This window comes from Engraulis encrasicolus, chromosome 11 (genome assembly GCF_034702125.1).
Source record: "Engraulis encrasicolus isolate BLACKSEA-1 chromosome 11, IST_EnEncr_1.0, whole genome shotgun sequence".
In the NCBI taxonomy this organism is placed as follows: Eukaryota; Metazoa; Chordata; class Actinopteri; order Clupeiformes; family Engraulidae; genus Engraulis; species Engraulis encrasicolus.
In genome coordinates, this window is record NC_085867.1 from 25,551,423 (window position 1) to 25,572,266 (window position 20,844).

Sequence of the window (20,844 nt, forward strand, 5' to 3'; positions counted from 1 at the left end):
GATCTGAGGGAGATGGCTGAGGGCATAAATCTTCCTAGGGGTGAGGACAGCTCATTTTAAGAACCAGACGACTGGACATCTGTAAAATGGTAAAATTTTAAAAATGTAAAGTCAAAAGACAATAAAATAAGCCCCACACATTTGGGCTTGCATGCCCACGGGGGCCCCGGTTCGAGTCCGGCCGGGGTCATTTCCCAATCCCACCCCGTCTCTCTGTCCCACTCGCTTCCTGTCACCATCTCAGACTGTCCTATCAAATAAAGGCATAAAAACCCCTAAAAACATTTTTTTTTTAATTTAAAAGACAATAAAATATTCCATTCCAGAACAGCAGTGCCCGTTCCCACACCTATTCTCGAACTGGCTGGCATGTTCATGTCGAGAATCTGAACATTCGGGAGCCAGAGAGTTGGTTGGCAATGTGAACCGGAAAAAACTTTTTTTTGTTCGCCGAACTGTGACTACAATGTGGACGTCAGTCAGTAGGCTCATCCGGGTAACACATGGTCACATGCGGAAAAGAACAGAGCCCGGTATGAATGCGGCTGGTCTGCAGGTGAGCACTTTAGTGCCAAGCAGCGGTGTAGTCTACTTTTTTGTGGTGGGTATACTGTATATTTGAGCATTTTTTAACCCTAAAGCGACCGACTGGGGTCATTTATGACCCCGGGCACATATTTTCATACACCATTTCTTCAATTTCCATCAGAAAAACTCCTTCTAGGAGTTTGTCAATACATATGTTGTGCATGTTGCGAATGATTTTTGTGAGATTTGGACTATCTATGTGGGATCAAAACACCTCTGGGGTCATTTATGACCCCGAGAGGATCCATGAGATACTCAACATTATAATGTCCATTGTTGTTGTAATTTTCAAACTCTGGTTTTTGTATTTTGTGTCTTGGGGCAGGCCATGGTCAGCAGACCTAAAATATTCATAATATAAACATGTATAGTATTAAAATATAATATATTATATAAATAAATAGGGCACCCCTGCGATAGCCAACGAAGCATATTGTGAGGGCACCCAGGTAGCATTTCCTCTGTTATTGCTCCTTATTTGTTGATATCATGGCACAGTGGTCCTAGACACATGATTAGAATATGAAATGGAAGTCATCCTGATGAACAAAGAGGGAGGAAACAAGTCGTCAGTGTAGAAATCAATGGCGTTTTTTGAATTTTCCTTATTATATGACTATACAAAGGCTGAAGCATCAGTTGAATCATTTCTTTGCTCTAATACATATGGAAGATACATTTTCACAGCTACAATGTCCAGAAAAAGTTTCAGAGAAATTTTGAGTGTGCACAAGCTTATATGTTTGAGACATGGTTTTGTCTATGTAAATTACCATATTCTCTGATCTTGTGATTTCATGAATCCAGAAATGTTGAGTAACTTAAAGTTTTATTGCAGGAATATCATCTATGGGCCTAATGGATAGAATTTAGCTTGGTTTCCCAAAGTTTCACTTTGAGCAATTTCCATAATTAGCATAAATATACTGTATTATTACGGTAAGACTACTACAAGTGAATAGGCTAAAAAATGTAAATGATAGCTATCACCATGAAACTTTCTCAGATGATTACTGATGATGAGAGAAGAAAAAAATGTATTGGATGTTTTTTGTATTTTGATGTTTACATAAAAATGAGGGCATACATCATATTTAGCATATACGTATGTAAGTTTAACTAATTTTTAGCAAAACAATAAAAAGTTCAAATTCACATTTTTTTTGCTTTAGATGAGGGACAAGTATGTGCAAAATGTAAATAAATTTGAATGAACCCCAAAATATAATTCATAGGGTGGTATTTCTATGTAAACTCCTTGGGGTCATAAATGACCCCGCTCGGTCAGATTAGTCGCAAAAACAGGCCGGTCGCTTGAGGGTTAAGTGGGTATACTGTATATATCCGTGCTATTCTAAGTAATGGATCAATCAATCTTAAGTGGGTGTCCTGAAGACCCCTGAAATTTTGAGGGGGCTGTATACCTCCGTTCTACGTAGACTACACCACTGGGTCTCCAGCACTGTTCTGGCCAGCCTGAAATCAGATGAGGACTCTGGGAACATCCATCACCTGTGGAAGTAAAAATGATGTCATCTATGACTCAGTGTTCTGAGGGACTCGGGTGGAGTAGAGAGGGGGACCAGAGGTGACTGTGCACACTGTTGCCATAGCAACAGCATCTCGCCCCATTTTTGTCTTGACCAATCAGGCAACAGTTTCATGCCATATTCTATTTAAACCTGTGGCACCTGAGCACCTCAGTTTAAGTGTGTGTGTGTATGTGTGTGTGTGAGGAGGGAGGGGAGAGGGGGAAGGGGGTATGCTTAATGAGGAAGAAGAGGTAAACTAGTTCCTCCTGTCCTTTCCTGTTTCTTGTGACCCTGCATTCAAGGCTCGACGTCATTGATGATGGAAGTGTTATCGACATTTCGCAAAAGCACCATTTAAATGTCATTATCTCTCTTCTGATCAGGTTGAATGGTGACCCCTCCCCCCCTCACACACACACACACACACACACACATACACAAAATTGCTGTACCTAGGTGGACAGAAGCGAAATGTTTTGTTTTTTTCATGGAGGCGGGGTGACACAGGTATCAGGCAGGAGCAGAGCATGTGACTACAATATAGGGATGAAAAGCCAGGATGGCACTTTTAGCCAAGCACAGTCTACCCGGCATTGAGAGAGACTAAGAAGCCTTAGGTAGTCATCTACTTAAGAGCTATTTTGACACTAACAACCAACATGCTTTATTGATATTTGACTACCTCGAAGAGGCCTGCTGTAGTGGCATGAGAACTGATACCATTGAGGGGAGAGCCAGGCCAAAATCATCAACAGTGTACCGGGTAAATGCCCTATGCCAGGGTTTCCCAAACCCCCTGGGGGTGCGCGGCCTGCCACAAGGGGGTGCGCGAGCTGAATAGAGTACTGGCTGAGATGTGTGTTTTTACAGAATTAATGAACATTACATGTTGTTTGGTGAATTGTATGCTGGAAGGATCCATCTTTAAGTGTAATTTATAACTCCTAGACTTGTCATGCAACAAGTTCCATTGTAATGATGGCAGAAAAAACGTCAGGTCTATTGGAAATGAGTTTTGCTCAAAATGTGCGGTTGTGCAACATTCGCTTAGGGGTTGCGAGAACCACACTGAAATGTAAAATGGGGTGCGCATGGGGAAAAGTTTGGGAACCACTGCTATGCCTTATGTCCAATCCAGCCATGCTACAATATATTGGCTGTCACTCTCTGCCTATGACATAATCTATGATTGACTGAAAGTCTGGAAAGGGCTGGTAGAAAGAGGAACAGCAAAAACAAAAACAGTGATGTGAAATTTTAATGAGGTAAGGGTCCCCTGATATTTAAGCTCTTTTCAAATGATTGCTGTTGTAATTGTTATTGTTGTTGTTGTTGTGAACATTTCTGCCTGATATTGTTTTGACATTTCTACCTTTTTGTGTCAGCATGAAATCCAACCCAAACACCCTGGAACAAAATAAATGCATAGAAATCAATGAAACAATCTAGAAATTTTCATCAGAATCCACTAATAATCACTGCACATTCCAAAATCACATTGCACATGTGTGCCTTCTCCTCCTCCCCCACACATTCCCTGTTTTCTCCCCTCATGTGGATTTTGGATGTTGAGAGAGTGGCCATGTCTCTCCTTCAGACAATAGATAAATTACACCTGACTGCCCTGTCTGTCTCTAACCTTCCTGACCACAGGCCAGCTGAACACTCCTTTACTCCTCTCCATAAATGCTGAATAGAGCCATCCTACAGTATACAGTGTCCGGAATGGGCTGAGGGAGAAATAGGGCCCAGGCACTTTTGGTTTAAAGGGGGCCCTCCTAATTTGTGGCGCAGAAGTCACTCACCGGTGGGCCTGCACCCTCATGGGCCTCTATTTTCAGAAATGTAATTTTTTTTATTTTTGATTTCTGAAAATATGGGCCCAAGAGGGTGAAGGGCCCACCGGGAATGCCCGGTATGCCAGATGGCCAGTCCAGCCCTGTACAGTGTGTAACTGCCCACCCAGCTTTTCCGCCCCTACCTTGCTTACTCGCCCAGAATTATTTATGTTCGATATTAATTTCCTCTTTCCTCCTAAAGCAGCAGCTTAGAAATGAGACGCATCCATCATGTGCGGCAGCCCGGAGTGCATGGCTGTCAAGCAGAGACTGCACAGATTCATATTATATTAGAGAGAACAACAAACCAAACCCTGCCCCATTACATTCACTATACTGCAATGGACAGGATGATGTCTTCACAAAGAGAAAAAGGGAAAATCTTGGCATCGTTTTAAAACAATCGAATCATTTTGAACCACCTTATGCCAAAGATAAATGAACTTTGACAGACAGTGAAACAAACAAACAAATGATACTCATTCTCTTCTCTAGAAGGCCATGCAATAATAATAAGGAGAAGAACACAAACTGGCAACGATTCCTTACTCTACTCTACAAGAAGAAGGAGACATATAGTCAACCTAGACTCATTTCACAAGCAGGCCTCAAGCTTGTTAACAAATCAAATACCTTATACACAGTATATACTGTAAGTCTATCTGACCAATAGGCTAAGTTTTATCCCCGTATGTGGCAGTTTCAGGATAAAATCATAACAGAAAAATATGAAATGCCATGTCACACTTTATGCACTGAATGTTTGGATTAATGTCTATTCTAGAAAGCACACAACATACTGTATTTGCTAATCAGGTATACACTAAATCTGGTGAAAAGGCCCACTGGTGAAACTGGTTCTATATGCTCTTAGAATCTGTTCTTTTCACCTCTGGCTGATGAAACTGGCTCTGATCGGAGGTCAGGGATACAGTAGGTCAGTGAGCCTCCATAGATGAAATACCTCCATGAACAGCCTGATTTGATTGGCAGTCTGCGCTCACACAGGAGCTGGCACTTACCTGTGCTGAGCTAGATAATCCAATCATAGAGGGGTGGGCATGGGAGAAGGGGGGCAGGACTGTGTGCCATTTGGCCAAAAGTAGCAGAGTGGACTAGCCTGATAAACCAGCCTAAATGTATTGGATGCCTTAATTTAGTCTGGCTCTGATGAATGGATAAAACGGAACATTGTTGATGAGCACAACCCGTTGTCTTTCAAACCATGTCTGTGCTAATAGGCCAATGCTCTGACCAATCAGCGCAACTGACTGTGACGTAGTAAGCGCGACAGACAGCTGTGGTGGAGAGGGGACTGTAAACAAGGGAAGTAGTGAAGCTGTGAGCAGGACCGTGGATAACTTTAACGTTTTGAGATGGAGTCGGACTTAAGTTGTCGCTTTTGCCAAAAAGACATGCGAGTTGCCGGTGTAGGCCTACTACAACACTATACAAAACTGTTCCAAAGTTCAACTTCAGCTTTGTCGGTTTCAGCGAACGTCTCGCATGCATCGAGGAAGCCCACGGTGTTAAACATACTTGAAAGAGATCTTCCTGTATTTATAGGCCGTCAGGTCACCTCAATTTTCGTTCATTCTCGCTCCACAGCATCCGAACACGATGCCCATAAGATGATGAACTGACCAAAGCTATTGTAGCGAGTCTGGGGGGTTAATCGCTACTTAAGTTGTGTACGCATCGGTTCTATGATTGTGTTCTATGGTTTGGTGGGTGCGAGGCACTGTTGGGGTTCGAATAAGGGGAGCGGGGAGTTCTCTCTGTTTAGCGTGAGAGATCTACGTAGCAGCTGTGCTACAGTTGGGTTACTGGTAAGCAGTGTAGCCCTACTTCTACTTGTTCATTATTTTTATGTGGCGTGGCTGTGGCCAACTGTCTCCATTAAACGGACACTTCTGTCTACATCCGGTGTGTTCCCTGGCTACCAAACGCTACACTATGTTTCACTTCAGAGAGGTTCGGATCGTGAAAACATCCAAGGGTAGGCCTATAGACGTTTACAGAAGGAATATTTTCCTTAGCTGAATGAGGAGACACGATACACCATGTGACCGCGCTAAACCAATCACGTTGCCGATTTGGACAGCTATCAGTCCTCTTGCGTTCCACAAATTGTACTAAACTAAGGTTTTTAAAATATATATCTCTCTAAGGAAGACAGATTGATTCTTAACAGTTAAGAATGACCGTGATTAATTTCTATCTTGAAGAACAATAATGCATGAGGGTGCCAAAGGCAAAGACATGAGCCCAAATAGAAATAGGCCTACAATATCAATAATATCAAAGATCAATAATGATCGTTCATATAGGCTATACAAAGTGGTCCAACTGTTAAACTGTGCTTCAAAAGGCAATGCAAGTTACCTTTCATGATATATACATCTAAAAATAAATAAATAATGGAAACAATTCCAATTTTCAGTGATATTCATGCATTTAAAGTGGGATAAATGGATCCTAACATTATCAAACACAAGCAGGTAATTGGAGTGCTGCTGGGTCTTCACCTTTTTTCCTTGGTGCTCATCAGTGTAGGGGCTGTCAAACTTGGTCCAGGAAGACAGATGCTGAGGGAGGCATTGTAGCCAAATAAAGTAAAAAAAAAAAAAATGCAACCTTGAGTGCCTCGGCATCCGTCTTCCTGGATTCCTAACAGTGCTTCATTTATAACAAAACAATAATGCAAGTGGTGGTAGATCCCTTTTTAATCAATAATGGAAGCCATTATAATTATCAATATAATGAATATGCAGTTATTCATGTGGTAATTTATCCATTACTAGATACACAACACATACAAACAGTCATAAGTGCTTCAATAGACTGGCCTAACTGCATGGTTGTACCTAAACAGGAGGACTAGGGCATCGGTCTACAATCCCTTGGTGGCAAGGAAGATAGAGGCAAACAATTACAGGCTGCCCTTTTAATGTATGCCATTGAAATGTTGACAAAATTATCCACTGTTGGCTCCTTAGTGGCACCTAGAATCCAGCTGACTAAATTATTAAGTACAAGAGGAACAGCTGTTTGTGCTTCACTGAACGTCTGTAGTCTTCTGCAGTGGGAGGCCATGGGAACAACGTTGTCCTTTTTCAGTGTTACTATCTGTCTGGCTCATTTTGCTGGACTGTCACAATCTGTTTCCACACCTAAGGGTAACATGTCGAAGACCATATCTGTTGACAAAGTCTGAGCAGCAAACAACAATTCAGGCATTCAGTATTACAAGTGGTGGGGGTGAATAACACAAGATGCCGGCGGTCATGTCGGAGTCTCCTCTTCAATGTATCCTGTCAATAACAACAAATCAAACAGAAAAATTCATGAGTCATGAATACCGGCAAAGGGGGGCTTGATATTGTAGTTTCTTAACATGGTGGGCAGTGTGGCATAATGATTAGTGAGGTGGTCTTAAAGGGACAGTTTGGTCAATTTCAACATGCAGTTGTATTGCTCACGCTACCCTTGACTTGTCAGTACCTGGTGATGCCACATTTTTCGTCTCAGCCCTTTCCGAGATATGAGCAATTCTAATGGGGGCAGCGTTTGTTTACATTTTTAGATGCGTCCAGCATCTCTATAACAGGGTCTGTCTGTCCGTCCGTCCGTCTGAAACGCTTTCATTCAATTGTTGTCCGTCTGAAACGCTTTCTTTAAATTGTTCCTTCCTGTGGCCACAGGGCGGCAGACTACGGAGTGAATGCGTGCAAGCCACTGACGTGTATAGTATAACACACGTCAGTGGTGCAAGCATAGCCTTTCTATACTAAACCGGATGCTAACGTTGGCGAAAAGTAGCCTAGCCACAGGCTAACTGACAAACGTGAGGCCAACAACTCAGCCGATCGTGATGTACGCCACAAATAGACCAATCGACCTCATATTTAGACACTACAATGTTGATTTCTGCCTTCAATTTTCATCAGTTAAGAAATCTAGCGTCGGATTAACACATTATTAAGGTAGTAAAGCGAGTTGCCGCCATGTTTGTTTTCCAGAATCACCCGAGAGCTCACGTGTAGCATTCTGGGTAATTGAGTTTCACGTTATTAGCCCAATGCACAAAATGCGTGTTTTTAAAAATAATGCAGTGAGTTTAAAAAATCAAACCAACTGCCATTTGGAAGGGCAATGAAAACTTTTCGTTGCGCTCAGAGAGAGTACAGGAGAGAACGCGTCTTTCGTAATTGCTTTGCAGTCGTGTGCATTTGATAAACTCTGGCACGGAAGTTCACTGCTTTGTGCCTTGACGGTGAAGCAAGCTGGTATTGAAAAAAAGTCCATAATTCACCTAAAGGGTCTACCCATAAGCGCATGATTCACCCAAACGGTTTTATTTATTTATTATTTGTCAATGTTTATATTCTTTCCCACATGCACATAATGCTGAAATGGCGTGATACTAAAGGTTGTTAGGCCTAATAAATGTCTGGTAATTTGTAATGTAGCCTACTTCATCTAGGCTATGTGAAATTTCAAATCATAGCCTATGGTTCTTTTCCAAATCCAAGAATGATGATAAGCTTATTATACCCTAAACTGCAAAAAATAAAGCCATGTCTCGCCATTTTGCTGCCTTGCTGCCTGCCACAATATTTGGAGTGTCCATGATGACCAATAAACAAAAAGTACATCCTCGGGGGGCGTTGACAGGCTAGGAGGAGGCCAGGGGGGCGTTTGGGGGGAAAAATGGCATAGTTGGAACTGGCATAGAGGGACGCATCTGTTGTCCGCCTGTCGGCCTTGTTAAAAAATGAAACATAGGCCAACTCCAAATATTTTCCCAAAAGGTACTGCTGTTTACTAGTTGTCTGCTGGTGTTTTATAACCTTTTGGATGTTTTTGGGAATAAATAAAAATGTTTTTTTGAAATGTAAACAAAGAGCTGCCCCCATTACAATGACCAGGATCTCGGAAACGGCTGAAGAAGAAGAAGAAAAAATCTCAGGCACTGACAAGTCCAGGGTAGTGTGAGCATTACAACTGCATGTTGAAATTGACCAAACTGTCCCTTTAAGATCAGACTAGGGTTGCTGACTCAAATCTCTGACCACTGCATACACCTCCATCCATGCCTAAAGTGCCCTTGAGCAAGGCATATATCCCAACATTGCTTTAAGGAAGGTAAACTATACTCTTTAAATTACTGTAAGCATTACTGTAGCATCACACTGCCATAAGACTTCTGCCTTCCTACTACAAAATAATACAGGTGGCAAGATGAATGGTCACACACATGTATGAAATTTGCCTTAATTTCGACAAATAATAAATTGCCTTGCAAACACCTGTAGCTTGAAACAGACAACAACTCCACTTGACTGAACCAGGCCAATATGTATTCCTCAATTTGTCTCATTACTTAGAAAATAATATATTATAAAGTACATGTGTGTTGGGCACACCCTTGTATGTGTATTTGTGTGAAGTTAAGATATGACTTACTGTTGATTCTCTGCTCTGGCAGGATCCCTCAAAACCTGGTATTCCGTGGGTAGCAACTTTTGGGTAACTGCACCTCGAGATCCACACAGTCAATGTCCTTGATATGAAGGTCCTGTGTAGGTCCTTTACTTCAGGAGCTTGCACAAAAGGAAAAAAAGAATGTAGCTGGCAGACAAACAGTAGCCTATATTTTCGCTGGTGAACTGGTACAGTTGCATATTGTTAAGATCAAGCAAACAGACATGATCCTCATTAACATTCACACTACCTATTACAATCAGTGTGTTAACTTGTGACAACAGATTGTAGGCCTAATAGACTGCTGGATATTGTTAACACAGACCCCCCTCAATAACTCAGATGGGGTGGGGAACAGTCCTTAACTCAAACACAACATTTGGCTATGGTAAAGTACAACCAAGACATCTTTCCACAGATGATAGAACTAGCTTACCTGTCTGTGTGTCTTTGATGAAACCTTTTTGTCTGTCAGTGTTCTCCTAGCTTGCCAAAACAATACCTGAAGGCCTTCCCTTTGTCACGTTTCCCCCTGTGGAAAATCAGTACGTTATTCTTCAATCACAAAGCAATTAAGTCCATATAAACTAGCTTCTTAGTGTTATTTCCACATCAACGGAACAATTAATTCAACATAATTGAGCAAGTGCGTTGTGAGAGATCATCGTGGAGCTCGATTGACTGGGGATGGTTTCTCGGAATGCTCACCGCACTGAAGTGTTTGAGAATACAATCACGCACAAGAATGAGTCTCAGAAGTGTTTTCGTTGGTTTACTCGGTGTATTAACTGTCTGAATACACGGTATCAGTGTGATTCTAGTGTAGATCACTCCACCGGTATGGCACCATTAGCTCCATAACATCGATGTTATATTTAGTGCGACGCCATGCTGGTCTCGTCGAAGTGCAGTGTAATCGCTACTAATTTCCAAAGTGTAAAATTTTAACTTAAGACGCAGCATGTGTATCCTCTAGCCGCCGTACACAGCCGTTTATCTGTCATTCCCAGTCAATCAGCCCCACGTTCATCTCACACAACGTCCATGTAAACTTCAATCTTACGACCACAGACTTTGTTTAGATAGTCAACATTAAAGACTGTAAACTGAGATTAAAAAGGGAGACGTCCGGGGCGACAGTCCATCTGTTACAATGGCAACAGGGTGAAGCGTTTACCAAATCATTATCTTTTAGGAATATACTTTACACACACCCTGACGTTGTTAAGAGCATGCCACTTACCATTATATGAGGTGAACCTCGTCCACTCCGAGGACCTTGTCTTGGAAGACAACACGTCGCGTTCAGCAAAAGCCATGCCTCCTGACTGCTCCGAAGACCAACTGGCACTGACGACATATTTTTTATGTTTGCTGGGTTATCGACGCCCAGTTGCATGGCAGTGAGTCCAAAATTGCTCGCCTCCTTCGCCTGGTCTACCATTAGGGCTAACAAGGGCGAGACGACTACCGGTACCACCATCGGGTTTTCAAAGAGCCCCATCATTTCGGCTACCAGTGGAGTTAACTGGTAGATAAGACTTTTGCCATAGCCTGTCGGTAACACGGCGAAAACGTCCTTCTTAAAAATGAATGAACGTAGAGCCTCCTCTTGCTCACGTTTTAACGAAAACCCCAAGTCTGATGCCAATGCAGAATCAAACGAGCGCTGTTCCATTGCCGCCGCCATGTTTCTTGTGCTTTCTCCACTGCCCAGCGTCTCACTGCTATGTCGTCACTCCCTCAAAACCCCGCCCCAGAACCCTCTGCCCCGCCCGCGTTGATTCAAAACACATCTCTGCGTTGTGATTGGTTTAGTTACCATCTTGCCAGATTTAGGGCAAGATTCAAAATGAATAGTTGTTCGATACCAGACCCACCCGCAGCTGAAAAATTTTCAGCGTCCAGCAGGTGGCGCTGGTTTACCAGGCTAAGAGTGGACATCTTTTTCCATATTTACCACATCAGCTGATAATAGCAGCAGAGACGGGAGAGTGGACGTCATGTTCCATATTTACTAACTCTGCTGATAAAAACAACAGAAATAGGGGAGTGGAGTGTTTTTTTCATGCTTATTAAATCAGCTACGGTAATATAAGGATGATCCCTGGGATGGGTCTTAGTGAGTAAGCTGATTTGTGATATCTGACAAACTTATACACTGTACAGTACAGACAGGAGAAACCAAAACGCACCTTTATGTTACAAAGTTTGAGACATTCCAATAGAAAACATCTAATCTGAGTATGAGAGTTTGAGAGTATGGTCTTGGCTGTGAATTGTGGAAAGGAACTATCCAGGTGTGTGCCTGTATCATTTCAAAGGGTCGTCAGTCTAGGCCAGGCAGCCCGACGCACAAGGGCAGCAGCTATGAGCATGTTCTAGACAAAGAAGAAGAACCAGGGTTCCGAAGATAATATCCGTTCCACATACTGTATTTGTTCCACCTATTTTCTGAGCCCACAAATACTACTGAGTACACAAATGATCAATTAACAATCGGTGAAATTGTCTGTGTTAACTGCACAGGCAGACAGAGTAGGCTTGTTATTCTCTGTCACCAAGGACTGACACCCTCAGGCACTATTAACACTCCCTCCTCTCACTCTGTTGTCTCTCTCCTTTTTCCCCTATTAATTATTCTATCTTCTCTCTCCTCTATTAAGTCTCCCCCCTCTCCCATTTTCTCCTCTAATAAAACTCCTCCCCCTCTCTCTGTCCTTCCTCACATCCCCTTGACCTTTGTGTGACCCCTGGGCTATCAACTCATGCCATCAGCATCTGCAGGACCACAATCTCATTAACCCTTAATGGGCTACAGCTACCTCCTATCTCTGCGGCAGTGAGTGTGTGTGTGTGTGTGTGTGTGCGCGTGTGTGTGTGTGTGTGTGTGTGTGTGTGTGTGTGTGCGCGTGTGTGTGTGTGTGCGCGCGCGTACATCACTGATACCCGCAAGGTTTTAGGACACCATTACTCACCTGCAGTCGGTGCCATGGTTTCTCACAAAGTCCTCGCGAAGGTAGAGACAAGACCACAGACCTGCACAATGGTCTCAATGTTTGCAGTCCGAGCTGCTTACAGCTTTGTTTGGTCCAGCACAAGAACCCCACTCAATACATACAATGTATAGGCAGTCATGGGTAAGCGGTTAGGGCGTCAGACTTGTAGCCCAAAGGTTGCTGGTTCGACTCCCAACCTGCCAGGTTGGTGGGGGGAGTAATCAACCAGTGCTCTCCCCCATCCTCCTCCATGAATACCCTGAGCATGTACCGTCCCGCTGCACTGCTTCACACAGGGGCGACACTGAGGGCTGCGCCCTTGCACGGGTGAGTCATAAATACAATTTCGTTGTGTGCAGTGTGCAGTGTTCACTTGTGTGCTGTGGAGAGCTGTGTCACAATGACAATGGGAGTTGGACTTTCCCAATGGGCTTTCCCAATGTTATGAGAAGCCCATTCTCTGCCCCCTCTCTCACTGGGCCTAGGCCCTCTGTTCAGCTTCCCTGTGTCTGAAACATACAAGTCATTCTGAGTGTAGACCTGACACTCACCTTCATGTTGACAATTAGCTACAGTTTTCAGATTTCAGTACAGTTCGGACAGTTCTACTTAAGATTGTGTAGCTTGTCAACCTGGTCTCTGGTTTTACATCACGCTGCGAATCCATCATCCATAGCAGCTGCTACTTCAGACATGTGACAAATACTGCATATGCGTATATATCAGGGGTGAATTTCTCAAAACCAAAGTTGCTTACTACATTAGCTACTTTGTTGCTTTCAATGCATTTTCCCATTGGCAACTACTGAAGTTGCTAACAGGCTAACAACTTCCCTTTTGAGAAACTCACCCCTGGCTTGTACGAAATTCCGAACTGAATGAATTTGAATTCAAAGTAATGCCATAATATGAACACTAGGTGGTGGGGTTCTATGTACTCTCAATGGGTGGTGTAGCTTAAATTCAAAGAAATTCAAGGTAATGACCCCACCTAGTGTTCGTATTATGGCATTACTTTGAATTCAAATTCATTCAATTCGGAATTTCGTACAAGCCTGGTATATATCTGTTTTAAATTGAACTTTAGTAAATGATAAATGTCCGCAACACTGGTAATGCTCCCAGTTGTTTAATGGCATGACGTTTCGGACCTTAGTCCTTCTTCAAGTGCAACCTAGGGTTAGGGAAGGACTAAGGTCCGAAACGTCGTGCCATTAAACAACTGGGAGCATTAACAGTGTTGTGGACATTTATCATTTACTTCAGTTATTTTATTTTGTCCAGCACCTGTGCCACTGATGTGTGCGCGCATTCTCTGCCTTCTTAAATTGAACTTTAGCCATTGTTTTTTTTTACAGGAAATGATAGATCCATGTTTCTACAGCAGGTACCCTGACTGTCATGGTGGATTTGAAATGTTTATTCTAGATCACACTGGAATACCGTAAACTTCCATTGACCTCGCTCTGTCTCTCTCTCTTCCCCTCACTCTGTCTCTCCATATCTGTCTCTTTATTTATTTCCATCTTTGACTTTTTCATGTGCTCTCACACTGTCTGCCTGTCTGTCTGTCTCTCTCTCACACACACATACACACACACACAGACACACACCTCCCAGTTCACCTACCTTTCAGACATTTATGAGACAGCCTTTATGCCATGCTCTGAATGTTACTTTGGGATTTCATGCCCCCTGTCTCTCTCTCTCTTACTCTCTCTCTCTCTCTCTCTCTCTCACACACACACACTCACTCACACACACACACACACACACCACATGGACATGTCAGTATTAGTTAATGTCCTTGTTGTCACATGCTATTCGTTGACTCTCTCTCTCTCTCTCTCTCTCTTGCACACGCATGCACGCCACATCTACGTAGCACATATAAATCTATTGGCTATGACCTGTGGAATTGCACATTGGCCTGCTTATTTAAGGTTTTCAGCATCCTTGCATATGGAAGTGGAATGTGTAAACACGCAGTATATATGTCTAAGATTAGGAGTGAGCAGCAGCTGGGTTTCTCTAAATCTGTGTGTGTGTGTGTGTGTGTGTGTGTGTGTGTGAGTGAGAGAGAGAGAGAGAGAGAGAGAGTGTGTGTGTGTGTGTGTGTGTGTGTGTGTGTGTGTGTGTGTGTGTGTGTGTGTGTGTGTGTGTGTGTGTGTGTGTGTGTGTGTAAATCGATGTAATAAATGTTCCATGGCCTCGCCTCAGGTTCCAGACGGCTGTCGGTGGGCATTAATCTCCCACGTCCCCAGTGACCCCTTTAGGGCCCTTCAGTGCCCCCGCTGCCACCTAGCTCTGCTGCTGGACCAATCACGATGCCTCCCCAGCTTCTCTGGCTGTAGCCTCTTTGCTCAGACACTCACTCATTGCTGAAAAGACTCAACTATCACAACATTGCTGTGACATGACCAAGAGCCTTAAGTAGGCCTAACATGATTCAGACCTGGTCATTACATTTTGGTGACAGTGTGGTTTTAACATATGCAGACTAAAGGGTTGATTTGGGGTGGGGGGATGGGACCCAGTCCAGAGAAGCAATTATTACTAGTGTGAAACAGTGTGACAGATTAAAAAAAAGGTGGGATGTAACTGTCCATTTTAGCAATCTTTCCTGGAGCAAGCACAATAGTCTGTCTGAGGGCCACACCCTCATTGGGCTTTACAGCCAATTAACCCGGCAGGTCTCCCACTGTCTCCTGTCCAATCAAGTGCTTCACTAATTTCCCGAGATTCTCCTTTATCCATCGCTGTTCTGCATACACTATGTATCTTGCACCGTGTATGTGGATACAGTGCTTGCTGTGTGAGTGCATGTATGTGACTACAGACACACCTTACATGTAATGTAGTTCTATGTACTGTTGTACATCTTAGATGCATTGCATTAATTCAAATTCTTTGTAATGACCAGTGCATGTAAAGAAATTGACAATAAAACCAACTTGACTTGATTATACATTGTGAAGAAATTGATCTTTACATCGGGCACCAAGTATAGGTAGCCTATAATAGATTAATCCCAATCATACCTTAAAATCCATACAGAATTCAAATGTGTCCATAATCCAATGGTTCTACTCAACTGTTTGCCATTTTTTTTATGTTTAACGTTTTATTTTTTCAGGTTATGTGAAATATCATGAAATATCAATTGACATCATACTCCCATGCTGTGTGTAGTCAGTGTAGCAACAGCACACAGGAGAAACAGACACGCTCAAGAAAGCACAGGGATTTCCACAATGGTTTTTATTATAGCCTTGTTTCCCCTGCTGTACCATAGTAGTTCCCTTTACATCAAATGCCCCTAGAGGTGGGAAATGATATTGCACACAAATGTCAGAAAAGCACTACTTAATACTCGTACATGAATCTATTCTCTACTATAGATATGAGATTGGAGAGAGAGCTAAGAGGGATGCAAGCTCACAAGACATATATAACCATACACTGCTGCAGACAAACTCGCACAGTCACTCGAAAGAGGAAAACGGAAAGATAGGGGTAAGAAAACTTTAGAGAGAGAGAGAGAGACCGAGAGAGAGAGGGAGAGAGAGAGAAGGCATGAGAGAGATACTGGTAATGAGGATTATAGAGAGAAGCTGAGAGAAAAAAGTGAGAAAGCGGACTACTTGGGCTGGTCTGTTTCCTAAATGCTTGAAATGGTTCTTGCTTTTCCTTGCTTGGTTAAAAGATTTCTACTGCAACTATTTACAATGACTGATCTCAGTTCAGTTCAGTCTTGGCCTCCTCCTGTGTTAGTTCTCTGTTAGTAGCGTATTTTGAATGTTAAAACTCTGCTCGTCCCCTGTAGTCATACTGTGAAATGCTTAAAGGCATACGTGCCCATGTAAAGGCTCCGGTGTACTGTAGTCAGATTCTGGTTTACGGCTGCTGAGATGGTGTGAGGTGGAAACACAGGCTTCAGAGAGTAAAGCATCTTACCACGTACATACTGAGCCAAAAGGTATCAGTGACGTTCTGGTCAACATTTGAAGAGTTCAGATGCAAAACCCCCTAACTCCATTTCTGAAGACCTGCACTTCTATATTTTTAGAGAATCCCGTTGTTGGTTTGGTTAACATTCATGTACTTGATAATATATATAAATAGTTATATTACATAAATAAAAATTAAAAATATGCAATTTTGATAGCTTTGTATTAAATAAAAATGAATTAAGATTATTTTCTGAAAAGGCACTTAGGGGGTTTTGCATCTGAACTCTTCATTTATAGCCTACACATTCATAAATGACCTGAATGTTTTAAATCATCTCCATGAGCTGTGTCTTCTGACACAATTATGAAACCAACATATCGATATAATAACCAAAGGTTAAATCTTTATATAAAATATGTGAAACTAAACTCATTTTATGTTTTGACTCCTGAAAAGTTGAATGTTGTTTATGACTATTTGGCTCTCCCACTAACACCACGTACTGTATAGTATACGTCATATACTGTTTGAGCAGACAATGTAGCTGGTCCACATTGGCTGAAATGGCATTCTTCTGCAACAGAGAACCCCTAATCAGTTAAATGGCTGACGCAGCACACAGCTACTGACACATGGTAGGGCACTTTTTCTCTGAAGCAGAGGTTTTACTGTAAGTGTCTGGTGAAGTTTGTCTTACTGCTAAACGTATTATCCTGTTCCTGTTCCTGCATGTGGTTGTATTCCAAATAACTCAAACTGAAGTGAAGCTTAGAGTTTACCTCTCTCACACCATAAAGTCTGTTTATTTACAATCCTTTCAAGTAGGCCTAGGTCTGGGTAAAACCCTGGCATTAGTGAAGTGACAGAATTTTGGGATCATGGCAGTCCCTCCTTGAGCCTGATAACTTCTGCAGATGGAAAAAAATACATGAAAGCATGCTGAAGTTGACCTCGTATGGGTTTTTATCCAGAGAGAAACCATACCCAAGAACCCAAAATGTCTTACTCTGAAAGTAACAGTGATCCCCCCCCCCCCCTTCTCCAACACTTACACAAAGGCAGAAGTCCAAAGGACATGCACTGCGCGACATACACACTTTGCCACTTCAATACCCAACCAGCTATTGCCTTTTGGTGGGAGTCTCAGCACTCGCACAACTCCCAGCTCCCTTTCAAAAGGGCAACAAAAAAATGAAGTTTAGTATATTACATTACATGTGCACATGTTTTTCTTCCATTCCTGCAACCGCTGAGCACTTCATAATTACAGTACAGTGTTGTTCTGGAAAAGGAAAATGCCCACAGCCTCGGAAACATGTTAAGCTGTCAAGCGCAGATGCACCACATTCAGATTCAGACTCTTGTTACGTTTGTTTGTTTGTTTCCATTTGGGAAAATGAAGGAGTTTCACGTCACAGGCTAAGACACATATACAGTACTTGAGACTTTTCAGACAAAACAAAAGAAAAGGGAGAGAAACTAAAAGGTAGTCATTGTAAAATAAATCCTTTTCTACTTCAGTACAGCCAGTTTTGTGTCGTTCTTTACAAAAAAATATGTCCCCCCCGAAAATCTAGCTCAAGTCTAGGTATCAGTCTGAACATTGTCATGGCAGTCAGCATTTTAAAGACATAGTGAACATCTTCACAATCAATCATAAATAAATAAACCACATCTCATAAATAACTAGTACATGGATAACACTTGGACGAAGGCTCAAAAGAAATGAAACGAATAAAAATTTCAAGTGCAAAAAAATTATAGTGCAAATATCAACAAATTCGAAACAAGCAAAACAAAAATGGACAAGTATGACACTAGGAGCTAAACACCATGGTAACCTGAAGTAACCTATGGACTCAGGTGTGCATGCCAAAATAGTTCTTGCCCTGTCTGTGACAAGCTAGCGTTGCTAGGCTAAGCTCCTGCATGACATCAGTTAAACTTGAGGAAGCTCATTATTATGTTCATCATTCTAATGTAGTTTTTGACAAATAAAAACATTAATGTTACTGTTTGCAGCGGCACGGGCTCTTGCTTGGATGCCTTTGAGTATATTGGGGATTTCAGTCATTTCACAGTGACTGTGTTGCATCGAGATAGATACGGTGGTTGGCCCTTTGCGAGTGGATAGCAATTCTGCAGCGACAGAACGAAGAGCATTGTTTGTTTTCGGCTTGTTCATTTCATTTTCTCATTCTGCGAGGAAGCGCCTTTGAATTATGCTCATCTTCTATCTCTGTTTAGTTCACACCTGTTCTCCAAAGTAAGTGCATCAATCATGGTGTACATTCAATTCACATTCTAAGGCATTTTGAATAAAATCATCCATCCTCCTTTGGTGTGTAGATTTCAGTATTGTTGTGAGGGATGTTTAGTATTAGTGTTATGTTGCCGTTATTATTATAGTAATTGAGCTGTTATTGAGAATAGTTTGTCTGTTGGACATAACATTCATGTTGATATGAGCTTTAGGCTACTGTGCGCTAACACCGCGTTTTGTTAACTTCCTCTTCAGGCTTTCGTGGTTCATCAAGCTACTTTGCTAACTAGACTGGGTTCACCTTAGCCCTGTCTCCTTTACATGCGCCTCTTTGAAAACATTCAACATACATTGTACAAGTCTAAACAAACCCACATGCACTGTGCTGTTCAACAATACTGTGATGTTAAACAATAGTGTCTCCACAGTTTCTTTACAGGTCTATCATTGTTATAAAACTTTCAAATTGATGCTAACGAGAGGTACTATGGAACTCCAACACCTCACACTTTTTTTTACATTTTCAGCTTTCTTCAGAGTAAACATCACCGCCTGGCACAATCTCACTGAAACACTTTCCAACATACTGCGCCCATTCATTATCACTCTGATCGGAAATATATTTCATACAGTACAGTATGTTCAATCGAAGTTTGCTAAATTCATGTTCAATTAAAATGCATCTGTGTCTGACCAGTTAAATGAGATAAATATAACATGGGATATCTTCTGACCTCACACCGTTTTACGATTTGATTTGGATTTGGATTTGGGAAGGAATTGAGACTATTTTTTTGACTTTGTGTTTTGATTTGCATTTCCACTACAGTAAAACCCAGTGCTATAGGGCTGCCCGTGAGTGACAACACCAGGCTAGCAGGTGGTGGTAGCATCCTTGGGGGTTTTCACAGCTCGATTTTGCAGGCGGGGAAGGACTCGTCCTGCATGACCACAGTGCTGCTGCTGGCCAGGACCATGATGTTCATCTGCTGCTGCTTCTCGTGGGTGTCCTGGTACCACTCCCTCATCACCTCCGAGTCGTGGGTCGGGATCAGGGTCACCTGAGGAGGAGGTTGGATTGGAAGGAACGGACAAAAGAGAAACCAGCAAAGGTGAAAAAGGAGAAGAAATGGAAGAGGTTCACCGGGGGGCCTCAGTGCAATCCTTACACAATAGTGAAATGAGTTATCAGCTGCAGTAGGGTCGACCTTCACTGTGAGCCACGGCACGGCCACGGCCAGCAGTAGGATTTGTATAGCACATTATCATACATAACTGTTATTCAATGTGCTTTAGAGGAAAGAAAGAAAAGGAGAGAAGAAAAAGCGTTATAGAAAGTAGAACATATAGAAAGTATTATAGAGCGTAGGTAACTAACCTTAACCAAGGCAGATGAAAATGAAGCTGTTTTAATGTCTTTTCAAATCATGACACTGTTGGGGCAGTTCTAATTTGAACAGGAAGCTGGTTCCAAAATTTGGCAGCATAATGTAATTTCACCCTCTCTGGATTTTATCTGAGGCACAACCAGTAGATTAGACTTCTGGAGCCCTAATGTACCATCGTAACATCAGAATGAGAACTTAATGTCTATATTAATATCAATACTGTTGAACATCACACCTAAACTTCACTGCTGACAGCACAAGGTAGATAGATACACGTGGAGATATTCCGAGGGAGGCTGGTGTTGCTGACCAGTTACAGCTTGAATATGAATGCTGAATGACTATGAATACAGTTACAGACAGAATTTCGTTTCTCTTCCCACCAGACTTTCGGTGTTGACTGACCTGCATGTTGTTTCCCCACTGTGATTTCCCCTCCAGTAGAGAGTCCAGCACGGCCCTGCTGGGCTCCTGGGCTGCCTGGTCGTTCCCACTGACTACGTAGTACGCAGAGCGGACGCGCTTGAAGAACTCGGCGTCCACATTCTTGGCACTGCAGTGGTTTGGGATGTAGACCAGGTCCATGTACATTGGGGGGCAGTTGGGAACTGAGGGCAGACTGGGGGCTTTGCCACTCCCTGCCAGAACAAGAGCAGACTCATTCTAATATGGTCAAAGTTATTATTATTATTAGGGCTGGGCGATATGGAAAAAAAAACAATATCACGATATGGATTACTGTATATCACGATAACGATATATATCACGATATAGCACAATTACATACGTTTTCAG

At 42.4% G+C, this 20,844-nt stretch overlaps 1 protein-coding gene across 1 annotated transcript in view; it reads right to left on the reverse strand.

Moving 5' to 3' along the window:
- Positions 1 to 18,188: 18,188 nt before the first annotated feature.
- Positions 18,189 to 20,844, reverse strand: part of map1b (microtubule-associated protein 1B) — a 76,904-nt gene continuing 74,248 nt past the window's right edge. The window contains exons 6-7 of the mRNA XM_063210277.1: positions 20,455 to 20,687; positions 18,189 to 19,722 (exon numbers count right to left, since the gene is read on the reverse strand). Coding sequence (XP_063066347.1) covers positions 19,567 to 19,722; positions 20,455 to 20,687 — 389 coding nt within the window. The 3' untranslated portion in view covers positions 18,189 to 19,566. The remainder of the gene's footprint in view (positions 19,723 to 20,454; positions 20,688 to 20,844) is intronic.